Here is a 24,288-nt window from a genome sequence, read left to right as displayed (position 1 = left end):
TTTCTTCTTGATGACAGTTAAACATTAAACATGTATAGGAAAGGTCACTCTTTGGTTTTTTTTTTTTAATTATGACAAGAAGATGATCGTGCAGGATCTCTGGCTACAAAACCCATATTTATTGGGGTTCCCTGTGATCTGGAGGGAGGAGGGGGTTCGCTCACCATGAAGGCCGTGACCAGGGATGCTGGCTTCTTTGACCCCCAGGTCTCCTTCCAGCCTTTCTGTGCTAGCAGAGACTCCTTTTGAAAATGATCTTTGTATAAGACACATCCGTTTTTCCACCAAAACGGGCTAATGATGGAAAAGTATGCCACAATGAATGCCGAAACAAGACTCCCCAATCCTAAAGACGTGAGAATGAGGGTGGTTTTGCAACATTGTCAACATCCCCAAACTATTCAGGGTGAGAAATTTCCACACACATAACCCAATCATGGAGTCCTGGTGTGGCTTTGTGGGTGAATAAGCTGCTGTGGGTAAAGTCAGTTTGAACAGCAAGGTCGGCAGTTCAAATTCACGAGCCACTCCTCAGAAACTCTTATCACAGGGTCACTATGGGTGGGAACCGACTCAACAGCACTTAACAACAGTGACAACCCAAACATATTTAAGGATACTAATTATCCTGTACAGGGTCGCTATGAGTCGGAATCGACTCCACAGCACATAACAACAACAACAATTATCTTAAGAAGGAGCTCTGGTAGCGTAGTGATTATGAGTCAGGTTACTAACCCCACGGTCAGCAGTTCGAAACTACCAGCCTTTCCGCGGGAGAAAGATGAGGCTTTCTGCACCCGTAAAGATTTACAGCCATGATGGAACTGAGTCCATGGCACATAACAACAACAACAATTATCTTAAGAGGCAGTGTATATTGAACACCTTCAAAGAGGGGACTTCAAAAAGTCTGTGGGAAAATTTCCTTATTATTATTTTTTTTTTTGGTAGCAATATATATACAACAAAACATTTGCCATTTCAACCATTTTACAGTCTAGCCACACCAACCGCACAACCATGTTATACAGCATTTCTAAGTTTTTTTTCTCTCTCGCCTTTCTTCAAAGATGGTTGTGATCATTTGCCTGTACCTCAGTCAGATCAAACATAGCTTCCAGCCTCTCCTTGCTTTTTTATTTGAAGAATTGTGAGCTTCTGGTATCCTATCTCTGTGTTGCTTAGCTGACTACACATTAGTGCAAGCCTCAGTTTTACCTGTAAGGTTGGTTTGAACCACAAGATCAGTGGTTGAAACTCACCAACTGCTCCACAGAAACCCTATACAGGGTCACTATGAGTCAGAACCTACTAGAGGGTACTTAACAACAACAACCATTTGAATATAGGACTTCGTGATGTATGCCTTTCATCCCAGTGGCACGAACTAAACACACTTAAATTGGAAAAGTTGGACTTCTCTGGTGAGCAGATAAATATTAAAGTGAAAAGCAATCATTTTTATAGTATCCACTAAAGACAGCCATCGATCTCTGTTGTCTGTGATGCTCGTTTATTACTCCAGTGAACCTTCAAAACGACCCAGAGCAACAGGGACCACACAGCTGACTTGCAATTCTTACAGTATCCAGTTCACCCTTCCACTGAGGATGGAAACTCGGATCTCTTGATTTCTCTGTGGTTGATTATTATCCAAACTGATACAACCAGTGAGTTGCAAGAAACGCAGGCAATTTTACTTTGGGTGTTTACAGTTTAGAACCCTAGGCAACCAATTCTCAGTGTAATTATTTATTATTATTATTATTATTATTATTATTATTTTGAAGAATTGTGTTAACACTGTTTCTACTTAGCAGGGTTTTTATCTGATAAAAGTAGGTCAATGAACAGTGAAATGTATCTAATCATGCTTGTCTTCTCACCCCTAAAAAAATGCAAAGAGCTCTGGAACCAGATTTGGCTAAAGAAGCATGATTACCAACTGAAAAAAAAAAAATGATAAAAGCCAAACACTGTCTTCAACAAAGAACTCTGAAAAGCCTGGCTCGGTTATCAAAGCCATGTAGTACCATGGAGTTGTTCGTGTTTGAAAGAGGGCAAACAAGAGCCCTGATAAAAAGCTCCTCCTACAGAGAAAGTTTGTTCTCAAACTGGAATATGACTTCTGTTAGAGCTGAGATGTGGCCCAGCTATCCAGGGTCTAAGGGATCAGAGAAGTGCTGCAGGCCCTGGGCTCTTCACTGCAATTCATGTACCACTTCTGCCTTGGTTGCTTGTATGTAAACAGCCCATCAGCAGCATCTTGTGCACTACAAACCAAATTCATAGTTAGTGGAAGAAGAGCTAAGTACCAGATGGAAGTTGTAGTCTAACTATTCTACCAGATAGCAGCACTGAGTCTAGGTTTGTACTTCATCAGCTCCAGATTATGAATCATGAGCTTTCAAACTCCTAAACTACTAACTATGGACAGCAAATAGACTTCTTCCTGCTGGCCAGACACAAAGACGAAGCCAGCCCAGAGCTATGCCTGAGACACTAAAGATGAACAAATGTGAAGGAGAATAAAGTTAGCCTTTTCCATGCTTTTTAAAGGGCTTAAGAGGGGCCAACGTGGTTTGTGTCCTTGATGTCATGTTCATGGGTAACTGAAGGAAAGAAAGTAGAGCTACACATTGGATTGTTAACCGTAAGGTCAGCAGTTCAAATCTATCAGCCGTCCCATGGGGGAAAGATGAGGCTTTCTGCTCCAACAAAGATTTTTACAGCTTTGGAAACCCTGTATCTCACTCCATGACCTATGCAGGGATGTTAATAACCAGCTGAGGAATATTAGCATGCACTACCAGAAACCGTATACAGAGTTGCTATGGGTTGGAACCAACTCGACAGCACTTAGCAACAACCATGTTATTGGAGTCCTGGTGTGGCATTGTGGGTTAATGCGCTGGACGGCAAGGTCAGTTTGAACCTCAAGGTCAGTGGTTCAAGCTCACCAGCTGCTCCTCAGAAATCCTATACAAGGTCACTGTGGGTCGGAACTGATTTGACAGAACTTAACAACAACACCATGATGTTGGGAGTCCTGGTGTGGTGCTGTGGGTTAATACGCTGGACTGCAAGGTCAGTTTCAACTGCAAGGTCAGCATTTCAAGCTCACCTGCCGCTCCTTGGAAACTCTGCAACAGAGTCGCTATGAATCGGAATCAACTCGACGGCGCTTAAGAACGGCAACAAGACTCTACAGGAGTACATGTGCATGCATGTAGAGGTAGAGCTGTGGACATTTGTATATGCATGTTGGTATTGTTGCATATATATTCGCATATATGTGTATCTAGATATAGAACAGAACACAAAGAGCTCTAGTAGCATAGTGGGTTAGGCATTAGGTTGCTAATCTCATGGTCAGCAGTTCTAATCTATCAGCCACTCCACAGGAGAAAGATGAGACTTTGTGCTCCCATGAAGATCTACCCTGTCCAGAGTCGCTATGAGTTAGAACCTACTCCACAGTACATAAACACCACCACCATAGTAGAGCACATAGAGGGCACAGTTACAGAAACTTCTTAGACATAGCCAAATGACTTGCTGGGACTGAGTTACTGGCCTTGAAGGCTAAGGACCATAGCCTCAGGGGGACACCTAGGTCAGTTGGTAAACGTTATTCATAAAGATAATGTTCGATAGCCTGGTTGCTGAGTAGTGAGTAGGGTTTTAAAAGCTTATGGGCAGATGTCTAAGATAAACAATTGGTGTCTTCCTGCCTGCAGTGAAGGAGAGTGAAGGAACCAAAGACTCAAAGAAGCAGTTAGTCCAGAGGCTTGGGGAGCCACCCCAACCACCCCCTCCTCTAGGCTGAGACCAGAAGAACTAGATGGTGCCTGGCTAGAGACACAACAAAAGTTCCTCTTAAGAATGGAAAGAAAATGTAGAAAAAAACTCAAATTCATATTTTAAAAAGGTCAGATTTACTGGGCTGATGGAGATTGAAGGAACCCCTGAAACTATGGCCTTAAGATACTGAAGTTACTCCCAGAAGCCATCTCTCAGCCAAATCATAGCCAGGCCCATAAAATATACAATAACACCCCCCCCCCCGGGAATGTGCTCACTGGAACAGTTATCTACAGGAGACCAAACAAGCAGAGATGTAAAGACAAGGAGGAGTGCAGAAACTGAGGGGACAGAAATGGGGAAGGCAGGGTGGAGATGGAGAGAGTGCTGACACATTGTGGGGAGAGCCACCAATGCCACCAAACACATTGTGTCTCAACTACTGAGTAGGAAACTAATGTACTATGTAAACTTCCACCAAAAACAGTAAAGTGTTAAAAAAAGAATTACAGCTCACCTGGTGTGGTGCTGTAGGATAAGCACAGGACTGTAAGGTTGGTGTGAACCACAAGGTCAATGGTTCAAACTCACTAGTTGCTCCTTGGAAACCCTATATTGAGTCGCTAAGGGTTAGGACTGACTCGACAGCACTTGACAACAAGAACATATGCAGATGTGTAAATATATCAAACTGAAATCCAGTGTCGTGGACAGGATACTCTTCGTATGTGTGTTTGTGTGTATGTTTAATCCAACTCCTAGGCCATTTATGGTTGATGGCCCACTGCTGATTCAGATCACACAGCTCAGTGTGAGAAAACACCGCTTTCTGAGAAGTGTTGCCTGAATGTTCCTGTCTCCTCTCAGTGGGGTTAGCCTTTCCCTAAAGTGCTTTGAGGGAAGAGAATGTGGGTGTCTGGGCCTGACGAGACCTTGTGAAGCAACTCAACTCATCCAATCAGATCCCTTCTTCTCCTCACACCATACCTTCTTCCTCTTCCTGACAAGCCCTGCCACTCATTGAAGGCCCTCCACTACACGAGGCAGAGGAGGGGGAGGCCACATCGGGCCTGCTCTCTTTTCCCTACCCAGTACCAAGTATGTCCTTTTCCATAGGAAACAACAATTAGACAGAAATGGTGATTTCAGTCTTCAGACCAGTTCACAAAAGCCTCCTTAATTCACACAATTGCAAAAATCTTGCCAGTTGTTAAAAATACTGCCTGTTGGAGTACTGTCTGTCTAGAAGTACAGGAAACCTCTATATTTACAGATTCTGGATTTGTGGTCAAAAAAATTCAAGCTTGGTCTTCCCTATACTTGCGGGTTTAGCTACCTCTTTTCCTCCTTGGTTGCTGCCTCTGGCATAGCCCCATATTTGCACACGGCCACTCCCACCTGCAGAAGCCCCAGACTGGGGGGCAGAGCCTCCTTGACAGACAGGATCTTAGCAAATGCTGCAGCTGTTAAAGAGATAAGAGCACCCAAAAGATGTTCTCAGGCCATGTGGTGCTAAGAACGTAAAGTGTATTTTCATCATCTTTGTCTGCCAGCAGCGAAGCTAGAACTTGCAACGTGCAGATGTCCACGTGTGGCTGACAGCATGGTCCCCTGGAATCTGACTCCACACTGAAGAAGGGGGACAGGTGGTGGAGGGTGGGGCTGTCCTGCAGACCTTCTCTCAAGCCCCGTTTCCTCCTCTGTCGTAATTAGATCGTATGTGCATGTTGATTGTATAGTAAGCCCTTCCAGATGTGATCTGCTTTTGTTTTTTAAACAGCAAGCTTCACACAGAAGTGCGTCTTTGTAAGATAGGTTTTCGCTCTCCCCAGGTGAGCTGAAGAGCTCCTCTGGGGCTGGCAGCTGGGTAGCAGTCGTCTCCACGTCATCACGTTGTTGTTTTGGCTCCTGCTTCCAGGTCGCCCGGCTCATGGAGATGGGATTTTCCAGAGGTGATGCTCTGGAAGCCCTGAGAGCATCCAACAATGACCTTAATGTGGCTACCAACTTCCTGCTGCAGCACTGACGGTCCTCAGGCCCCAGGACAGGGACAAGCCACACGCTGCGGAGGGACAGAGGACGTGACCCTGCTGTGAAGCAGCCCAGGAGGACCACGCACTGTCCAGTTGAAGTCTTAGCATCACAACTAAGTTTGCCATTAAATTAGCATGTATTTTCTATCTTTATTTTTCTATTGGGTATTTTCCTTAGTTTGAAGAACCATCCCTCATTCCTAATGTGTTTCAAGTGCATTGGAATTGCAGATTTCTGCAAGCAGCTAACTAGCACTCCAGATGGGAAATGACAGCCGTTACAATAGCATTCTGTTATACCATCATGCATTGCCCACCATAACACTGACCACGGTCATCTTAAAAGGGAAGGGGATAATGTCATTTCAGAAAGAACATGACAGACTACACAGTATGGACTACTATTAATCACTATTTTTTTCTCTCAGAAAGTTTTTTAAGCCCCAGTGGCTGTTCAGTAGACCCACGTCACAAGCTCAGCAGTGCCCATCTGCTACGTGCAGCCTTAGCCAGGCCTCAGTGATAAAGGGACAAGCAGGAAACCGAATCCTACTCCATCCATCTTGTCCCAACCCACTCCAAGCCAGAGAATTTGTCCCTGCTCCTCCTTACTTCCATTTTTAAAATTACAGTAGTAATGAAGCACCAATGTGAGGTTCTAGAAGAGCCCATGAAACTTAATTGAGATTGTTAATTGTGCTCACAATATCCAGAGTTAACCTACGCAGCTGAGGGAGGCAGAAATGGAACAAAGAGCAAGCAGAGAAGAGTGGGCTTCCTGGAGCAACACGGGGGCCTAACCAGAGTGCTCAGTAGCTGGCTCAAAGTGGCCCAACCCCTAGATGAGAAGAATTATCATTTTACCTGTGCTTTCACCGGACTTCGGTCCCAGCTGAAGAACTAATCTGCTTCAATGTTCACAGGCAGCCAGCCCCTCTGGAAGCAGGCTTGTCCGGAGACCTGGCGCATTGATCAGGGTCGAATCACTAAGTAGGGACAAGTACAGACAGAGTATGCCCTGGGAAGGCAGGAGACCAGCGGAAATGAGCATTACAAGCTTTAGAGCAGATGGATTGGGAAGAGTTAAAGAAATTATGTAACTGTTCTGCAGAATGAGCAGAAATGTATCAAATTGATGCAAATTTAGACAAGGTGATACAATAAAGTTTTCAATGTGTTTTACTTTTCAGTAAGTTTTGTTAGCTGTTTCTAAATAATTTTGTTCTAAGTTGTATTATTTACCACACACACACACACAATACTAAACTGTTGCTCTTTCCTTCAGAAGTTTTTAGTGGTTTTATTTTGTTTTGTGAGAAGCACTTGTGTTCCTGTAAGTAGGACTGGACCCAGAACTCCACCAGGTCAGTGGTCTCAGCATGCTGAACCCTGGAAACATGAGAGTCATGAAGCCCTTTCTTAGGCTTGTTGGACCATAGAGCTGCTCATAATGCAAGTCCAGGCAACTTTCTGGGAGCCCCAAGCACACGCCCCTAATTTGAATCTTCAGTTCAGTGTCTCCATCCCTGGTCCTGTGGAAGAATGGATGAGAAATAAGATCACTGACCATGAGTGTGGTAAGGAGAGCCTGAGGTCTATATGACCTCAATTTATGTCCATTCTGAGTACTCAGCGATACAAAGGATCACAAGGCACAAACAACCTACAACCCAAAACACACCATCTCTTGTGTTCCTTCTCACTTTCAACCAGTGAAACCAAATCAGTCAGGGTTCTCACTCACTGAGGACTTTTTATGACTTCGCTCCCAGAGAACCGGGAGCAATGATGACCTCATTGTCAATGCCAGTGTTTTAGGTATAAATGAAAGAGGATTAACCACGCAGCCGCTTTGTTTGCTCGTCAGGCTTGCCTTTGATGCTTGATTGCATTTCCGAAGGCCTTGGCCTTTTGAAGGAAACCTTGGTGACCCTGTAGTTCAAGTGTTTTCCTTTCAGACCTGGGTAGGTAGCACAACCAAAAGACACACACCGAAACAGTGTCCGGGTGGGGAGACCATCTGGGGGTGCTTTCCCAATTCCTGCAGCTGCTAAGGAGCCCTGGAAGCTTAGTGAGGTATGAGTGGGGCTACAAACTGAAAGGTCAGCAGTTCAAATGTACCAGCTGCTCCGTGGGAGAAAGATGAGATTTTCTGATTCCACGGATACTGACTGGGTCAGGCTACAGAAGACTAGGAAGTCAGAAATACAGTACGACAGAGTTCATCAGAGTTGGGAGAAATACCCGCAGGGCGACGAGACATAGACAGCAGAGCTTTCCTATGCTCACAGTCTAAGGTGTATTGTTGTTATTGTTAAGTGCTTTCAAGTTGGTGCCAACCCACAGTGATCCTGTATAAGGTTTCTGAGACTTTAAATCTTCATGGAAGCAGAAGCCTCATCTTTCTCCCGTGGAGCAGCTGGCGAGCTCGAACCATGGACCTTGGTGGCTTATCCTGTGGAGCCACTGCGCTTGTCTTTATAGCATTTCTAGTGAGAAGTGAAGCTGCAGAGGAAGTTCTGCCAGATTATTTTTGGGTGGTCTTCCCTGTGTGTGTGGTTCCACTTTGGTGCACGGCTTCCTCATTTTCTCTTTCCCCCGTGCTTCACATGCATCAGGCATCCATTGTGGAGTCGGCTGTGGAAACTTAAAGGGTCCTCCATGCATGTGTCCTTCTGCCAGCATCCTGGTTCAAGGACCAGGTCTGCCCTGGTGGCACCACCTCACGGTCATTAGTGGGGTTCTATCTAAAACTTCCATAGCATCTTGCTTTAGGAAGACCTTGCCTTCCTTTAGCAAAGGCTAATCTGACTCAGAGGTGGATCACAAAGGGATCAAAATAGTCCTCACTCACCTGGAACTTGTGAGCATGAAAAACAAGTCGTCCTAGAAACCAGTAGGGTTTTGAACTATACTGGGGGAAGGATAGGACAGAAGGGATCCAAGGGCCAGAGAGGGCCCAATCCACAGTGCCCACCCGACAGAGGACAAGATGACAGTCCAAAGGTTAACTACCATCCACAATGGGCCCAAGAAGATTTTCATATAAGAGAGAAAAATAAATTTGAAGTCTGCCTGTTGAATTCAAGGAAGAAAGAATTACTAGGGGCCAAAGTAATGTTCATTGTTCTCACGTGTGAGTGTGGAAGAGAAACGCTCTTGGAAACCAATAAAGAGAATGTTTGGGCTCGAACTGGCTCCAAAGGCCTGAATGAACCAAACGTGTAGAGATTGACGAGCAGAGACCAGGTGAAGAGTCGATGGTCAAATGATACATCAGAACAGGGTCTGTTGTTAAGTGCCATCGAGTCTGTTCCAACTCGTAGCCACCCTGAATAGGGTTCCTGAGGAGCGGCTGGTGTGCTTGAACTGCTGGCCTTTCAGTCCAGTGCATTAACCTGCTGTGCCACACCAGGAGTCCAGAACAGGGTCTAGGACCCCACTGATGAGCAGAAAGAGATCAAAGTTTGCTGGGATAGCCCCGGAAACCAAGGCTGACAGATAGGAGAGAAAGCAGAGTTCTTGAAATAGAATTGATAAGACAGACAGAAGGCTTCCAGTGGGTTTTAGGGACTCTAACTCTCACAGAGATCACCTGCAGCTCTTGGAGACTTGAAACCTTCACTGAGGTAAGTCTCCACCCGTTGGAGTGCCTAGGGACAGGACCTTAATAGAGTGATCAATCCTGTGCCTGTTCCTCATTCTTAGGGAATTAAACCCCTCACTTAGGAATCAAGTCTTCCAGTCGACCAGCCGGGCAACTCGAACACTCATGGCAACTTTGAAGACAAAGCAAATGTAGGAAAGAAGTACTCAGAAGCATAGAGTCTAAGGTGTCCTAAGAACAAGTAGTCAAGAGACTACAGAGCTCTGTGAACACACGAAGAGGCAGACAGCAAAAAGATAGAAGATGAAAAGATTCACATTCCTAGACAAGAACAGTCCTCAGGGCATGCCCTGACAGGGAGGGTGAGGCCAGCAGTGAGTCATTGAAACAGGGTTTCCACAGCTGCTTACTACTCACTGGCAACTGGCCCAGTTCCCTACTGGGGTTCTCCAAAGATTTAGCTCCAACTGCCCCACTGGAGTGGCCAGCAAACTGATAATGCGCCGGGCTACAGAAGATGGGAAAATCATGAACCACAGCTTTAAAGAAGTTGATTAGACTTAGTGGGGAATACCTGCAGGTGAAAGGAGATGGGGATAAGAGTCTTCTGATTCAATCATGAGTAATTGTTATCATGACTAATTGCAACTGCCACAACTGTAAAGTTCTGTAACAAAAAGGGGGAGTAGTTAATCTTACAGTCCAGGAACAAAGGACCCTAGGACCATCAAGGGAGAACAGCAGAAGCGGAATATAGGACCCTATCCAGAGAAGCAGCGACACCAGGGACGGAGGCAGAGGTGGGGACATGGAGAGAGAGCAGCTGAGGACTCTAGATTCAAGGGAAGAGAGGGACTGAGAGCTGGCGGCCAGGAGGCAGGCTTGCAGAATGTGTCCTTTGGTGGTGTAAATTATTATATATTCCTCAGTGTTTTTCTGTACATCCCAGCCCCACCCCTACCCCCCAAGGAAAAAACACAGAGGGAATAGAAGCAAATACTGTTGAATGATGATGCACCAGGATTGTAATCACTGCAATGAAACAACGATGAGTGTAAAACTGATGTTCTCCCATGTAAACCATCACTCAATTCAGTCAAAACTTAAAAAAAAAAACCTGCAAGGGAGACCTTTTGCCATAGATAGCAAAACCTCATGCTCACAGTCTAAGGTTAGAGGTTAAGCTGCACGGGCAGTTCTGCTAGATTTAAAAAAACAAACAAAAAAGGCGGGCTTACGTGTTTGAGAAGTTCTGCTTTTGTGTGCGCCGCTCTTGCTTCTCTTTTCCCATGCTGCTTGCGCACGGTGCAAGTTCATTGCAGAGGCATCTGGGGCATTCGACGCATGTGCCCTTCTGCCAGGATCCTGGTAAGGACCACGTCTGCCCCAGTGGCACCACGTTGGGGTTATTGGCAATACTTCGCACTTGTGCTGAAAACTGGTTAAGGGCAAAGTTACCCAAATACCACTAAGATTTACAGCCTCGGAAACTCTATACAGGGTCAAGAGGAGACAGAACTGACTTTAAGTCACCACCACCATAGCTGCTAGGCCCTCTTCTTCCCTTTCGTGCCCCATTCTTTCCCGCCTGTTTCATGCATCCATCAGGGCCTGCTTCTCCCTGCTTATCCCTTACCACTGGGCTGACTTTCCACTCTTGCCTTATTGAGGTCCCCACCCCCACCAAAGTTTGCTTCCTATGACAATGAGACAAATTCACGACATCCACCTCGGGAATTTGAATGCCTGAGGATACCCACAGCTCTCGTCAAAACGCCCAGACATCTGTCCAGCTAACGGGGTCCCCAAGTCCTGGTGTGGCACTGTAGGATAAGCACTGGTTACAAACCACAAGGTCAGGGATTCAAACCAACCAGCTGTTCCTCAGACACCCTATCCAGCATGGCTGTCATTCAGAACTGACTCAATGGCATTCAGTAACATCAACGTGGTGCCCCTCTGCAAGGAAAAGCCTTTGTATTTCATGCACAGTAATGCATGCCAGAGGGGGGCATCAGAGAGCCATTGGAGGCTTTTGCTTTTGCTTAAATGGGTAACAGATTGGGCATAATTTTTAACTGAGCAAGGTTTCAGATTTTGAAATGAGAAGAGGAAGAAGGCCAAAAATGTCTATGGTGAACCTCTTCTCCCTTCCAAATTAAGGAAAAACCACCTCTGCAGTTTAATGATTTTGTTTAATAATTTCTGCATTCCATTGGGTCAGGGCAACTCTCTTTGGAGTGGGCATAAATACGGATTTCTTCCAATCAGTTGGCCAGGTAGCTGTCTTCCAAATTCCTTGGCATAGATGAGTGAGCACCTCCAGTGCTGCATCAGTTTGGTGAAAGATTTCCACTTGTATTCCATCAGTTCCCGGAGCCTTGGTCTTTACCAATATCACCAGTGCAGCTTGGACTTGTAACTTCAGTACCATATCTACCTCTTGAAATGGTTGAACATCAACCATTTCTTTCTGGTACCGTGACTGTATTGTTGTTGTTGTAGTAGGTGCCGTCAAGTTGGGTCTGATAGGGTTTCTATGAGTTGGAACTGACTTGACAGCTTAATAACAACAACAACAATGGACAAATAACATCCAATGGTTAACTTCAGATGATGCTGCTTAAGAATTTCTGGCACCTAGAATGGGGCAAAGTGGGCATAGTTTGTGAGGGTGGGGAAAAAGGGGTAATAGATTTTGCAAATCATTTTGAAAGAGGCAAGGATTTGAGAAATAGATTCTGATGCCATTTTCCTAATTTGTTGTTGTTGTTGTTATGTGCCGTGGAGTCGGAACCGACCCATAGCGACCCTGTACAGGGTTTCCGAGGGTGTAAATCTTTACGGGAGTAGAAAGCCTCATCTTTCTCCCGCGGAGCAGCTGGTAGTTTCGAACTGCTGACCTTGTGGTTCACAGCCCGAGTCGTAACCACTACGCTACCAGAGCTCCTTATAGCTCCTAATAGTATCTACTATAGCGATGTTGTTTTGTTAGTGGTGATAAGTGCCATCAAGTCAGTTCCAACTGATAGCGACCCTGTATATGGTTTCCAAAGATCAGCTGATGGGTTCGAACCACCGACCTTGCAGTTCAAACCAAGCTTGTGGTCCAGTGCTTATCCTACGGTATAGTGATAACAAAGATCACTGGAAATATGGAAGGAGGAGAGAAGATGAAGGATAGTATCGTAAGGAATTCTTGCATTTATTGTAGAGGAAGAAGAACAGGAAAAGAGGCTAGGGAAGCAGGAAAGGATTCTGGGAGGAGAATCCCAGTCAGGGGAGCTGAGAACATCCAGGGGTGTCGGTGGTGATAGGAGTAGTCGGTGCTGCTGGGGAGGTCTAAGGGCAAAGTGGTTCCAGACAAGGGATGGCAGACTATGGAACAAGAAGAGCTGCTGTGTGTAGGTCTTCTGAGAAATCCAATGGAGAAGGAAGAGGAGAGACAGACTATTCTAGGCCAGATGGGAGACCGACATCTAAACCTAAGAAGAGGTGTGGTCAGAAACCCCAGGAGGGGTTAATTTACAGAAGAAGGATACATGTCAGTCCTCTGGAAAAAGACAAAGGAGAAAAGGATGAAACCAGAGGTGACTCATAAAATGAAGAGGAGAGATGAAGAATCTCACATCAGACTGCTTCTAGTTTCTTAATAAAAAGAGAAGTTCGGTCATCTGAGGACGAAGGGCATGAGGTGGGGTTGATGTCTTCAGGAAAACGGAGGTCTTTAGGGTGCAACTGGAGGTAAATAAAGGGTTTTCAAAGAGAAGAGGGAAGCACAATGGATCTGTCTTATCCAGGAACAAAAGGTGGTTTTTGGTTTTGTTTTTAACAATTTCCAAATTATGTACTTTTTTTTTCTTTTTTAGAATTCTATATATACATATGTACACAAAAACACTCAGGAATATATACTCATATATATATAATCATTTAAACAACCCAAGGATACAATCTGTAAGCCTACCTCCTAGCCACCAGCACTCAGTCTTTCTCTTTCCATGAGTCTGGAGTCCTCAGCTGCTCTCTCTCTCCATGTCCCCATCTCTGCCTCCATCTCTGATGTTGCTGCTTCTCTGGATAGAGTCCCACATTCTGCTCATGCTCTTCTCCCTTGATGGTCCTAGGGTCCTCTGTTCCTGGAATGTAAGACTAACTACTCCCCCCTTTATGTTACAAAACTTCTATCTTTATAGTTGTGACAGTCTCAATTAGTCATGATAACAGTTACTAACTATAGAATCATAAGAATCTTATCCCCGTCTTTCACCAGACCTGTCTAGACAAGATGGAAACTATCCAATGGGGATTCTACCTTCCCCCACACTCTGAAACTAAACTTCCTCTTGAAAACTTGTAAGCCAGCCACGTCATGCCTTTATAGCCTCCCATTTTAGGTAGCCAATGTCTAAGTTGCCCATCCCTATCAACCCTGTGTACAAAGGGGATAGGATTGATCCTTGATTTGAAGACTTCCCTCTCAGTGGTTACGAATCAGGCTGCGAACCTTTAGGTCAGTGGTTCGAAACTACCAGCTGCTCCGCGGGAGAAAGATGAGGCTTTCTACTCCCGTAAGGATTTACACCCTCGGAAACCCTGTACAGGGTCACTATGGGTTGGAACCGACTCGAAGGCACTTAACAACAACAACATATGCTAATGTGTCAGACTGCAAAGCCATTTGAACTGCAAGGTCGGTTCAAGCTCACCAGTTACTCCTTGGAAACCCCATACAGGGTCACTATGGGTTGGAATCGACTCAACGGCACTTCACAACAACAACAACATCCATAAGTATAGGTCAAATTTGTCAAATTTCTTTATCTTCTTCTATTCAAGTTCTGATCATCAAGCCATCAAAGCTAGGTCAAATGAGTTCTATCTGCAAGTTTGGGTGCTCTTGTCCCCACACTTCATATCAGCTGGTTGCTTCATTCTTACCTTGAGCCCTCTGTGACTAGGTCCTTGTCCATGGACTTAGGAGTCCTCAGATCTCACCACACTTTGGACCAACCAGCCTTTCCTCTTCTCTCTCTCATCTCCAGGTCTACAGGAGCCTATGAAACATGGTCAGACTCAGCCCATATTTTCATTGCTGCCTTTCCCCCTCTTTCACTCACCAATAGACCAATGTGTGGTTGCCAGCAAGCTTACATGTCTGCTTGTGTGAGGAATGAAGGGTTTTGACCACTTTACTAACTGCAGTATTCTGGTCTGCTGAACCTTCTATCCATGGAATTTCAGAGGTCCTAGAGAAGAAGGATATCATGTTTGGTAAGGCGGAGAGTCAGGTAAAAAGAGGAAGACCCCCAGCGAGATGGATTGGCAGTGTGGCAGCATCAATGGGCACAAGCGTGGCAACAATAGTGAGGTTGGCCCAGGATCAGGCAGTGTTTCGTGCTGTTGTGCATAAGGTTGCTGAGTCGTTGCCGTCTGTCTTTATGGCACCTAACAACAACAATAGAGACTGAGGAAGGAACCCTGGTGGTGGTGATTTGACCCCTCCCTCCCAGCTGTTCCATGGGAGGAAGATGTGGCAGTCCGCTGCCATAAAGATGGCAACTTGGAACTTGTGTGGAGCAGGTCTGCTCTGTCTTATGGGGTCTGTGTGGATCCGAATCAACTTGACAACTGTGTTTTATTTGGTTGAGAACTTTAGGTAGGAATGTAGCTAGAGGGTACAGCCCCCTCCTAGTCTCTTCAGGGAAACTCATGGGTTCTGTGCCCTCTCTGGATTGTCCTGAGTTGCTCTTGGAGTTTGCATTGTTGTTGTTGTTTGCCATCGAATCACTTCCAACCTGTAGCGACCCTGTCTAGGGTTTCTGAAGCTGTAAATCTCTACAGGAAGTTCATCTTTCTCCAGCAGAGCAGCTGGTGGATTTGAACCACCAACTGTGTGTTAGCAACCCAATGCATAATCCACCGTGCCACCAGGGCTCCAAGTGTGGTTGTTGTTAAGTGCCATCAAGTCAATTGCGACTAATAGCGACCCTGTCTAGATTTTCAGAGGAGAAGCCAGTGGGTTTGAACTGCCAGCCTTGTGATTCAAAGTCCTGTGTTGATCCTATAGTGCCACATGGAGGGAAAGGGAACAACTCAGCACCTGAGGGAGGAGTAGGGCCAAGAGGGCTAAGCCCTTGCTTCTAATTACCTGGAGAGCCACCAGGTCCTCATCCCAGTAGGCAGATGGCCTAGGGATCTCTGGGATTGCTCCAAAAGCAGGAACAGCTGCTGTGTGGTGCACGGACACACCAGAGCCTCCGCCTCAACCGAGCGGAGGAAAAAGCTCCTTTCAGCCCGTGAGTGCTGGGAATTCTGTGATCTGACTCCTACTCTGCCCAGTTTCCATGGACCACCGCTGCTGCAACTTCTACAAATGCAACTGAGACCCTTTTCCCAAAGCACAGGGCCTTTTCTTAGATATAAACATTCATATATGTGTAATTTGTTTGAACTGAAAGAGAACGTGTATATCTAGTTGAAGCCCACATTTCTCAGGTGAGGAAACAGGGTCAGAGTGACCAGATAACTTGGTTAGGGCTCCAGAGGAGACCATGATGGACTTTCTCTCGTGCTGACCAGGCCACAGCCCTCAGCCCCTTTCTCATGCTGCCCGTTGAGTCATTTAACCCCGTGTCTTTCCCTCTAGTGAGGGGGCAGATTTCCCTCATCCCCTTGCAACCTACAAAGATGAGGAGGAGGAAAAAAGAAAGTTCTATTTTCGTCCAACCTTCAGAATTTCCTTTTAGATAGTCCTGATTTCCTGATATACCTCACACCCTTCCGCTCTGATGTGGCACCGAGCATCTATTTTTATCCTCGTATGTGGACTGGCCTCCCTGTTGCCTGTGCTGTAGGGATGCTACAGGGAAACCAACTCTTACTGTACAGGGCGCCAAATTTCTCTTTATAAACTCATTAAGTCTACCAGAAACCATTTCCAACCGTCTCCTGTGCTGTTCTCCCCTTCACCAACGGCTATGAGAAACTGCAAGTGGGATGGAAAACTAAAGAACTAACTGTAAGAGGTGCTTTCCTAATACTTAAGATGCACTGGTGGCACAGTGAGTTAAGCTTTGAGCTGCTAACCACAGGTAACCACGTGTAAACCCACCAGCTACTCTTCCGGGAGAATGATGAGGCTGGCTGAATCTGGAAGGGTTTCCGGTCTCAGAAGCTGGGGGCCCTTCTATTCTGTTCTGTAGGGTTGCTGAGTTGGAATTGACTTGGCAGAAGTGGGATATTTTTGGTTTCCTAACACTACAAACACATGTTTACATCATCCTGTGACTTTATAAGATGAAGTTGATGGTGACTCGATGTCCTCTAATGTTGACTTAGCATTAAAGTCAATTCCCCACTGTGATCTTTTTCAAAGGTAGCCAGTTGGAACCTAAACGGAAGACTAGATTTGATGTCAACGTCTTCAACTAGACAATGCGGTCTTTATGGTGCCAGCCCACAGGGACTTTGTAATAAACAAATTGGCTTAGGACAGACGACCAACAAGGGCCCTCAGTACCTCAGAGAAGCATCAAGATGGTGGGTGTCCAAGTACATGGAATGGTCCCTCTCCCTGTCATCCCAGGTGTTTGCTTGCTGTAAGGGGAGTTGGTGACAGAAGGCCCACAGGGATGCCAAGTACAGGGAGGCCCTGTGTGTTGTGGCAGGAAGAGAGAGTCTTGCTGGCTCTTTAGTCGGTGGAATCACCCTTGACTCTCCAGTCCTCCCCAAAATCCACTGGGGTCACCTATCCTCATGGCTGTGTGGACCAAGATCATTTTCAGTCCTGTATATGGACTTCTTATTAGATAATATTATAATGTTAAACAGAAATACTGTGTTGTACCTGAAAATTTTGCAGCCTAGTAATATCTATGCAGATCTTATAAAACCTGTATTTGTGTAATTTAATGACACACACCAGTTTTTCATATGAATAAAGTTGTCGGGATCAGGATCTCAGGATCTGAAGGCTGTTGCTTTAAGGATCTATGTAAAGAAAAACAAAAATCAGTGCATTTATTTTATTTAATCATAAAAAGTCAAGCAAATAACTGAATATGCCAAACCCCCTAGTTAGAATTCAGGAGATGGCCTAGGCCTCCCCTCCTCCTCCTCCTCCTCCTCAGGGAGAGCTGTGATGGTCCTGCTCCAAGATGGCCTGAATGTTCACAATGCCTTATTACTAAAAAAAATCGAGCCAAATACCTACTCTCAGTCTGCTTATTTCTGATTGTTCATGTGAATGAATGTTTCAGATGCTTATTGAATTTCAATAGAAATGGCTCAAAACCACTTCAAAGTGGTAAAAATGAATTGTAGGATAGGATTGCTTTAAGGGATGAGATCGGGGAAGGGTGCACAGAGGACTTTGAGGCACTTGAACAGAAATTTCTCTATTTTGTAAGTGGGTGCAGGTGTATAGGAGAGATTTTTATATAGTTTTATATATAAACTATATATACGAAATAAAAAGCTCCTTGGATACCCTAATTATACAGGATCGCTATGGATTGGAATTGACTCAACGGCACTTAACAACAACAACATATATGTGTATGTGTGTGCGTGTGTGTGTGTGCTCTATGTACTCTTTTGTATGGGTGAAATCTTTAATAAAATTTAAAAAATGTTAAAGCCCTCCAAGAAAATATCAGACTCCCTCTTTCTGGCCTTTACAAACTTATTTCAGGGGTTCAGACAGGATAGAAAGTGCATCTCTCTAGCTGTGGGAACACTCGATGACCCTGGGACCGGACAGAGAGGAGTCCGCCACTCGTCTGTCACTTTGTCGTACTGCGGTAGTTTGTGTGTTGTGGTGATTCTGGAAGCTATGCCAAGGGTATTTTGAATGTCAAGAGGGCCACCCACGATGGAAAGATTTCAGATGAGCTTCCAGACAAAGTCAGGCTAGGAAGAAAGAGAGACAGACTACTTCCAAACATTTAGTCACTGAAAATCTTATGACTAGCAGAGAGACCCTTTCAGCACCAGCTTATTGAATTTTGAGACATGATGAAGAGCATCACACTGGTCAGGGGCACCTAAGTGGACTCGAACCCAGTGTTAGAACCAAGTGTGAAAGGGAGGTACACCTTGGGGAGACTCCTTCTCCCTTGTTTTACTAATGAAGGCATTTCTGATTGAGCCTACCTAGGGGCTGGTTCCCTCAGAATCTATTCATGAATTCTGACATTTTCCAGAAGATTCCTGTTTGATCTAAAATCTCCGATGGAACACTAGATCCAGGCTACTCCCAAACTGTGATGGCAGCCTCGTGGTGGGCATTCATCCACTTTAGTCCCCATGTATGCTGTGAGCCTAATTGTGTGGAGGTCAAGGTTTGCTTCAGGAAGATGCCGAATAAAAATCTATTGGGACTGAACTGGTGCCAGCTTCAGGGGCCCACCTGCACCACCTCATAAAGTAGAACGATGCAGGCATTTCAGAACAAATAAGCCCAAGTCTTATGGGACTCATCCAGAAATCAAACCGAAATGATGTTAATGACAGAGTTTAATAAACAGCACAGTAATTCTGTTCCACGCCAGTGATTCTCTGGTGTGTACCGAGGTCTAAAATAAACAGAATGAACTCACTGTGGGTCAATGCTGATGCTCATTCCGTCTGCCCACTGATTCCATCCCAATGCCTGGATCCCTAGGGGCCTGATAATGTTTGATGAGTGTGTTTATTGTCAGCTGTTCTCTAGTCAGCCCCGGACTCATACATAGAAACCCTATGTCCAACAGGATCCAATGTCTGCGATCCACAGGGCTTTCATTGGCTGAGATTTCAGAAGTAGATTGCTAGGTCTTTTTTTTTCCTAGCCTGTCTTCATCTGGAAGCTTGGCTGAAACCTCCTCATCACCATAGCAACACGGAAACCTCTGTGACAGATGAGTGGCGGTTGTGCTTGAGGCACAGCACTTCTCACATTAACACAAACACACTGCTGTGGTCAATTTGGACTCATAGTACCCTATAGGACAGAGTAGAGGACAAAGACTTCCTCTAGGACAAAGACTTCCAAAGCTATAATCTCCAGCCACATCTTCCTCCCATGGAGTGGCTGGTGGGTTCAAACCAATGACCTTTCGGTTAGCAGCCAAGTCACTGTGCTATCGGGACTCCTACATGGGGTTTCCCATACAGGCTCATATAAGTCGGAACCAATTGGCGGCACACCGCCTCATTCATTGGGGGCAGTGATTCACTGCTAGAATTTCTGTTTCCATGTAGGAGTCCTGGAAAGCAGGAATTCTAGCAGTGAATCACCTCTACAGCACTTAGCAACAACAACAACAACAAGGGTTTCTGAGGCTGTAAATCTTTATGGGACCTAGAAAGCTCATCTTTCTCCTGCAGAGCGACTGGCAGATTCAAACTACTGACCTTGTGATTAGTAGCCCAGCTCGGGATCCACTAGGCTAGCAGGGCTCCTTAGTGAGTGAGGTAGGTACATAATATGAACAAAATATAACCCATTCCCCAAGGGGAATGGCCAGCGTTGTCACTCTGTATAAATGCGTTATGCAGGTATCAATGAATGGTACATGCCAAAAGCCCGCTTACCCTTGGCTGAGGACTTGTGGTTGGCCAGTTAATGTTCAAAATTTGGTCAAGGCGCAGAACTTTTGGAAAGACAATGCCCTTGTATTAAATATCTGCTTTTAATTTAAACACGCAAGTGCAATTCATTTATCAATCTTTTGGTATAGGTGAAGCCAAGGCTTTTTTATAAACTATAGAATATATATGTTTATGTTTAATAGAAAGGAGCTCTGGTAGTGTAGTGGTTACGAATTAGGCTGCTAACCTCAAGGTCAGCAGTTCAAAACTACCAGCGGTTCCGCGGGAGAAAGATGAGGCTTTCTGCTCCTGTAAAGATTTACAGCCTCGGAAACCCTGTACTGGGTCGCTATGAGTCATAACCACCACCACCACCATATTTAATAGAATATCGGTCTAGTGACTAGAGATTTATGTAAGCTTTCATAAGCTATGTAGCTTTCATAAGCTACATCATTTATGAGTTCCCCTTTTGGTTTCATTGTTAGAGTGGGAATTCAGTGAAGCCATCAGTGCCTACTCATCCTGAATTTACACATTTCCCCCCAATCTCATCGTTATTTTACCACATCTTTCTCCCATGGAGTGGCTGATGGGTTTAAACCAATGACGTTTCGGTAAGCAGCCAAGGTTGGTTTTGTTTTGTTAACAATGCATCTTTATCAAACTTTTCCAAGCATTCAACTTTGTCCTCTTGGAAACAAATCTATTTCTTTTTGCTTTTATACTTTATCAGTTTACATAATAAGTCAATTATTTCAATAATAAACAAAAGTGACATAAGACAGTTTATGAACAAACACAGCTGTCTTGCCAAGCACAGCACTCACTTGTAGGAGATGCCACTGGCCATGAACACTGGGCATCCAGCCCGCTCACCTGTGTTGCTAGATGCCCTCTAGTCAGTTCAGATTCATAGCAACCCCATGTATAACAGACAAAGCACTGTCCAGTCCTGCCCATCACTTATGATTAAACCCTTGTTGCTGCCCCTATGTGGATCCCTCTTATTGGGCATCTTCCTCTTTTTCACTGGTCCTCCACTTTTCCAAGCATGATGTCCTCCTCCATGGACTGGTCCCTCCTGATAATGTGTTCAAAATGTGATCTAAGGATCTCTGACTGTACTTCTTCCAAGACAGATTTGTTTCTTCTCCTGGCAATCCATGGTACTTCTAATATTCCTCTCCAGCACCATAGTTCAAATGCATCAATTCTTCTACAGTCTTCCTTATCCATTGTCCAAGTTTCACATGCATATGAGGCAGTTGGAAATACCATGGCTTGGGTCAGGTACACCTTAGTCCTCAAAGTGGCATCTTTGCTCTTGAACACTTGAAAGGGGTCTTGTGCAGCTGATTTGCTTAATGCAATATATTGTATGATTTCTTCACTGCTGTTTCTGTGAGCATTGATGGTGGAGCCAAGCAAAACAAAATCTTTGACAGCTTCAGTCTTTTCTCTGTTTATCATGGTGCTATTTATTGGTCCACTTGTGAGGATTTTTCTTTTCTTTACATTGAGGTGCATCAGTTAAGTGGAGGTCTGCAAAAGGGGTTTCTACTATATAAATTAAGAAGTGAATGGAGAAACTCATTCATTTTAGTTGGGAGAATCATAAAAGATGCCTCAGAAAGGACAACACTAAGAAAGTTTAGAGGCTTCTGCTGCTGATTTTTTCTGTTTCCTAATTGACTCTGGTAGCGTAGTGGTTACGAATCGGGCTGCGAACCGCAAGGTCAGCAGTTCGAAACTGCCAGCTGCTCCATGGAAGAAAGATGAGGCTTTCTGCTCCCGTAAAGATTTACAGCCTCGGAAACCCTGTTCAGGGTCGCTATGGGTCGGAACCGACTCGACAGCACTTAACAACAATTGACTCCCCAAACCTTACTTGTTGTTAAGTGCCGTCAAGTCAGTTCCGACCCATAGCGACCCTGTAGAGGGTTTCCAAGGAGCGACTGGTGAGCTTGAACCACCAACTTTGCAGTTCAAACCAACTTTGCAGTCTAGCGCATTAACCCCACAGCACCACACCAGGACTCCCAAATGAATGCTGTTAGTTACTGTCAAGTCAGTGCATATTCATGGCATCCCCACACACAACAGATAGAAGGAAGCATTGCCTAGCCCTGTGCCATCTGCATGGGCATTGGTACAGTCAAGACCATTGTTACAGTCACTGTATTTTGAGTGCTTTCCAGCCTAGAGTCCTGGGACTCATTGTCCAGCACTATAGTGGACAATATTATTTTGTGATTCATTGGCTAATTTTCAAAAATAGATCACCAAGCCATTCTACATAGTCTACCTTCGTCCGGAAGCTCTTCTAAAACCTGCCCACCACAGGTGACCATGCTGGTATTTGAAATACCAGTAGCATAGCTCCTAGCATCACAGCAACACTCAAGCCACCATGCGAGACAAACTGACGGATGGATGGATGGCTCTGGACAAAGGAATAACAGCACTTTATTGACTGCTGGTGCCAAGAACTAGGGAAGAAAATTTCTTCCTCACCTCTCCACCCACGGAGAGCCTCCTTTCTCAGCTTCCCAGCAACTCATATCTGAACACAGTGAGATTCAAGGAGGAGCGTCAACACCGAATGTTATGCTACAGATGCCTTTTAGCACCGACATCTCGTATTGTTAGTGTTGTCCCATCTTTTTTTGTCTTCCTTTCTTCACTACTTCTTCTCTTTTAGGTTTTCAATACTGTGTGGTCACCAGATGCCCCACCAGCCGCTGCTTTTCTAGATAAGAGACTGGACACCAACAAGGTACTAACCAGGCAATGAAAGTCACACCACCCACACAGCATCTAAAAAAGCAAGCCATTGAGGAGGCATTAAGACACACAAGGCTGGGGCCTCCTGGGACCATTGTTCTGTATGTTTTCAGATTTCATCTTTTTCATTGGCTCCATGAAGGACATCGAAACACTACATGAATCACAACTGAGTATTTTCTTCTTCCACTATTAAGACTTTTATAAAATGACATTCACAAATATTTTTAAGCTCTTCTGTGAAACTGGGGCGGTGGTCTTGTACTGTAGAGTGAAAGAATAACACTAAGTCTTCATATTCTTAATGCAGATTTTTTTGTAGGTGCATTTGGAGATTTCTTTCTAATCATTACAAAGAAACATCATGTACAAAAATTTTAAATGTCCCCTTGTTGTGTTATGAAGTGTTGTCGAGTTGGTTCCAACCCATAAAGACCCTGTACAGGGTTTTCAAGAAGCAGCTGGTGAGCTTGAACCGCCGACCTTGCAGTTCAAACGGCTTTGTAGTCTGGTGCATTAATCCACAGCGCCACACCAGGACTCCAAATGTCCCCTAAGTACTTATTAATTAATATATATATCAGCCTGGTTAAAAGACAAAAAAATTTTTTTTGCCAGAATAATCCTGAGTGCCCAAACTAAAAAAACTGATTAAAGGGAAAATACCCAGACTGTACAAATTTGTCTTTAAACAATTTTACAGAATTTACCTTTAAGTGAGAGGAAAAGTTATAAAAACATTTGGAGTTTACAAAAAGGTCTTTAACAGGCTAGCTACCCCAGAAACTATCAAAAATAGAAGTTTTTGGACTATTACAAAGATGTTTCTGTGAAGCTCCAGAAATGCTTTATAAATACAACTACCTGAAAGGACAATCATGAATCAGAAGAATTTCTATCCCTTGTGTAAAACTACATTATACGTGCAGACCTCACTTCATTAGTTGTCAGTGTCACCCTGGCTTCTGCTACAATAATCTCTGGACCTTCCTTATCCATATCCATATTTTCCAGGCTGACTGTCATACCTGCTACTTCCATAGCGGTCCCACCGCCCTGAGAGTAGCTGTAACCAATCCCCTGAGCACCAAGGGTACCTCCACTGGTTCGCCTGGCTGACTAGCCCACATGATCCACACAGATCTGGCAACCATCCAGAGACTGTCCAATCATGGCTTGCATGGCATCTGAAGCATGTTCTGACAGGGTGACGGTGATGAGCCAAATCCCTAGGATTGCTGAGTATCACCTCAGAGATCAGTCCAAAGCTTCTGAAGTGTTCTCATCAGTGTGGAAGTTGAGCCTTCCCATAAAGAGCTTCCCATCATCAGAGGATATAGCAGTGATTTGTTTATTTCAAATACCTTCTTTAGACAGCATAAGAGACGACTATACACATGGACCTTGCCAGATGGAACACATAGAAATCAAATTGACTACATCTGTGGAAAGAGAAGATGGAAAAGCTCCATATCATCA

The 24,288-nt window shown here is 44.8% G+C and overlaps 2 protein-coding genes across 2 annotated transcripts in view; one reads left to right on the top strand and one right to left on the bottom strand.

Annotated features, from left to right (window-relative positions):
• The window catches only part of UBAC2 (UBA domain containing 2), a 226,999-nt gene extending 221,108 nt beyond the window's left edge, over positions 1-5,891 (top strand). The window contains exon 10 of the mRNA XM_006832061.1: positions 5,726-5,891. Coding sequence (XP_006832124.1) covers positions 5,726-5,833 — 108 coding nt within the window. The 3' untranslated portion in view covers positions 5,834-5,891. The remainder of the gene's footprint in view (positions 1-5,725) is intronic.
• Positions 5,892-6,142: 251 nt separating this feature from the next.
• Positions 6,143-24,288, bottom strand: part of LOC102832158 (G-protein coupled receptor 183-like) — a 75,554-nt gene continuing 57,408 nt past the window's right edge. The window contains exons 4-6 of the mRNA XM_006832060.1: positions 10,686-10,885; positions 9,865-10,021; positions 6,143-6,178 (exon numbers count right to left, since the gene is read on the bottom strand). Coding sequence (XP_006832123.1) covers positions 6,143-6,178; positions 9,865-10,021; positions 10,686-10,885 — 393 coding nt within the window. The remainder of the gene's footprint in view (positions 6,179-9,864; positions 10,022-10,685; positions 10,886-24,288) is intronic.

The sequence above is a fragment of the Chrysochloris asiatica genome, unplaced genomic scaffold (genome assembly GCF_000296735.1).
Source record: "Chrysochloris asiatica unplaced genomic scaffold, ChrAsi1.0 scaffold00005, whole genome shotgun sequence".
Taxonomy (NCBI): Eukaryota; Metazoa; Chordata; class Mammalia; order Afrosoricida; family Chrysochloridae; genus Chrysochloris; species Chrysochloris asiatica.
This window is presented reverse-complemented; position numbering and strand designations above follow the sequence as displayed.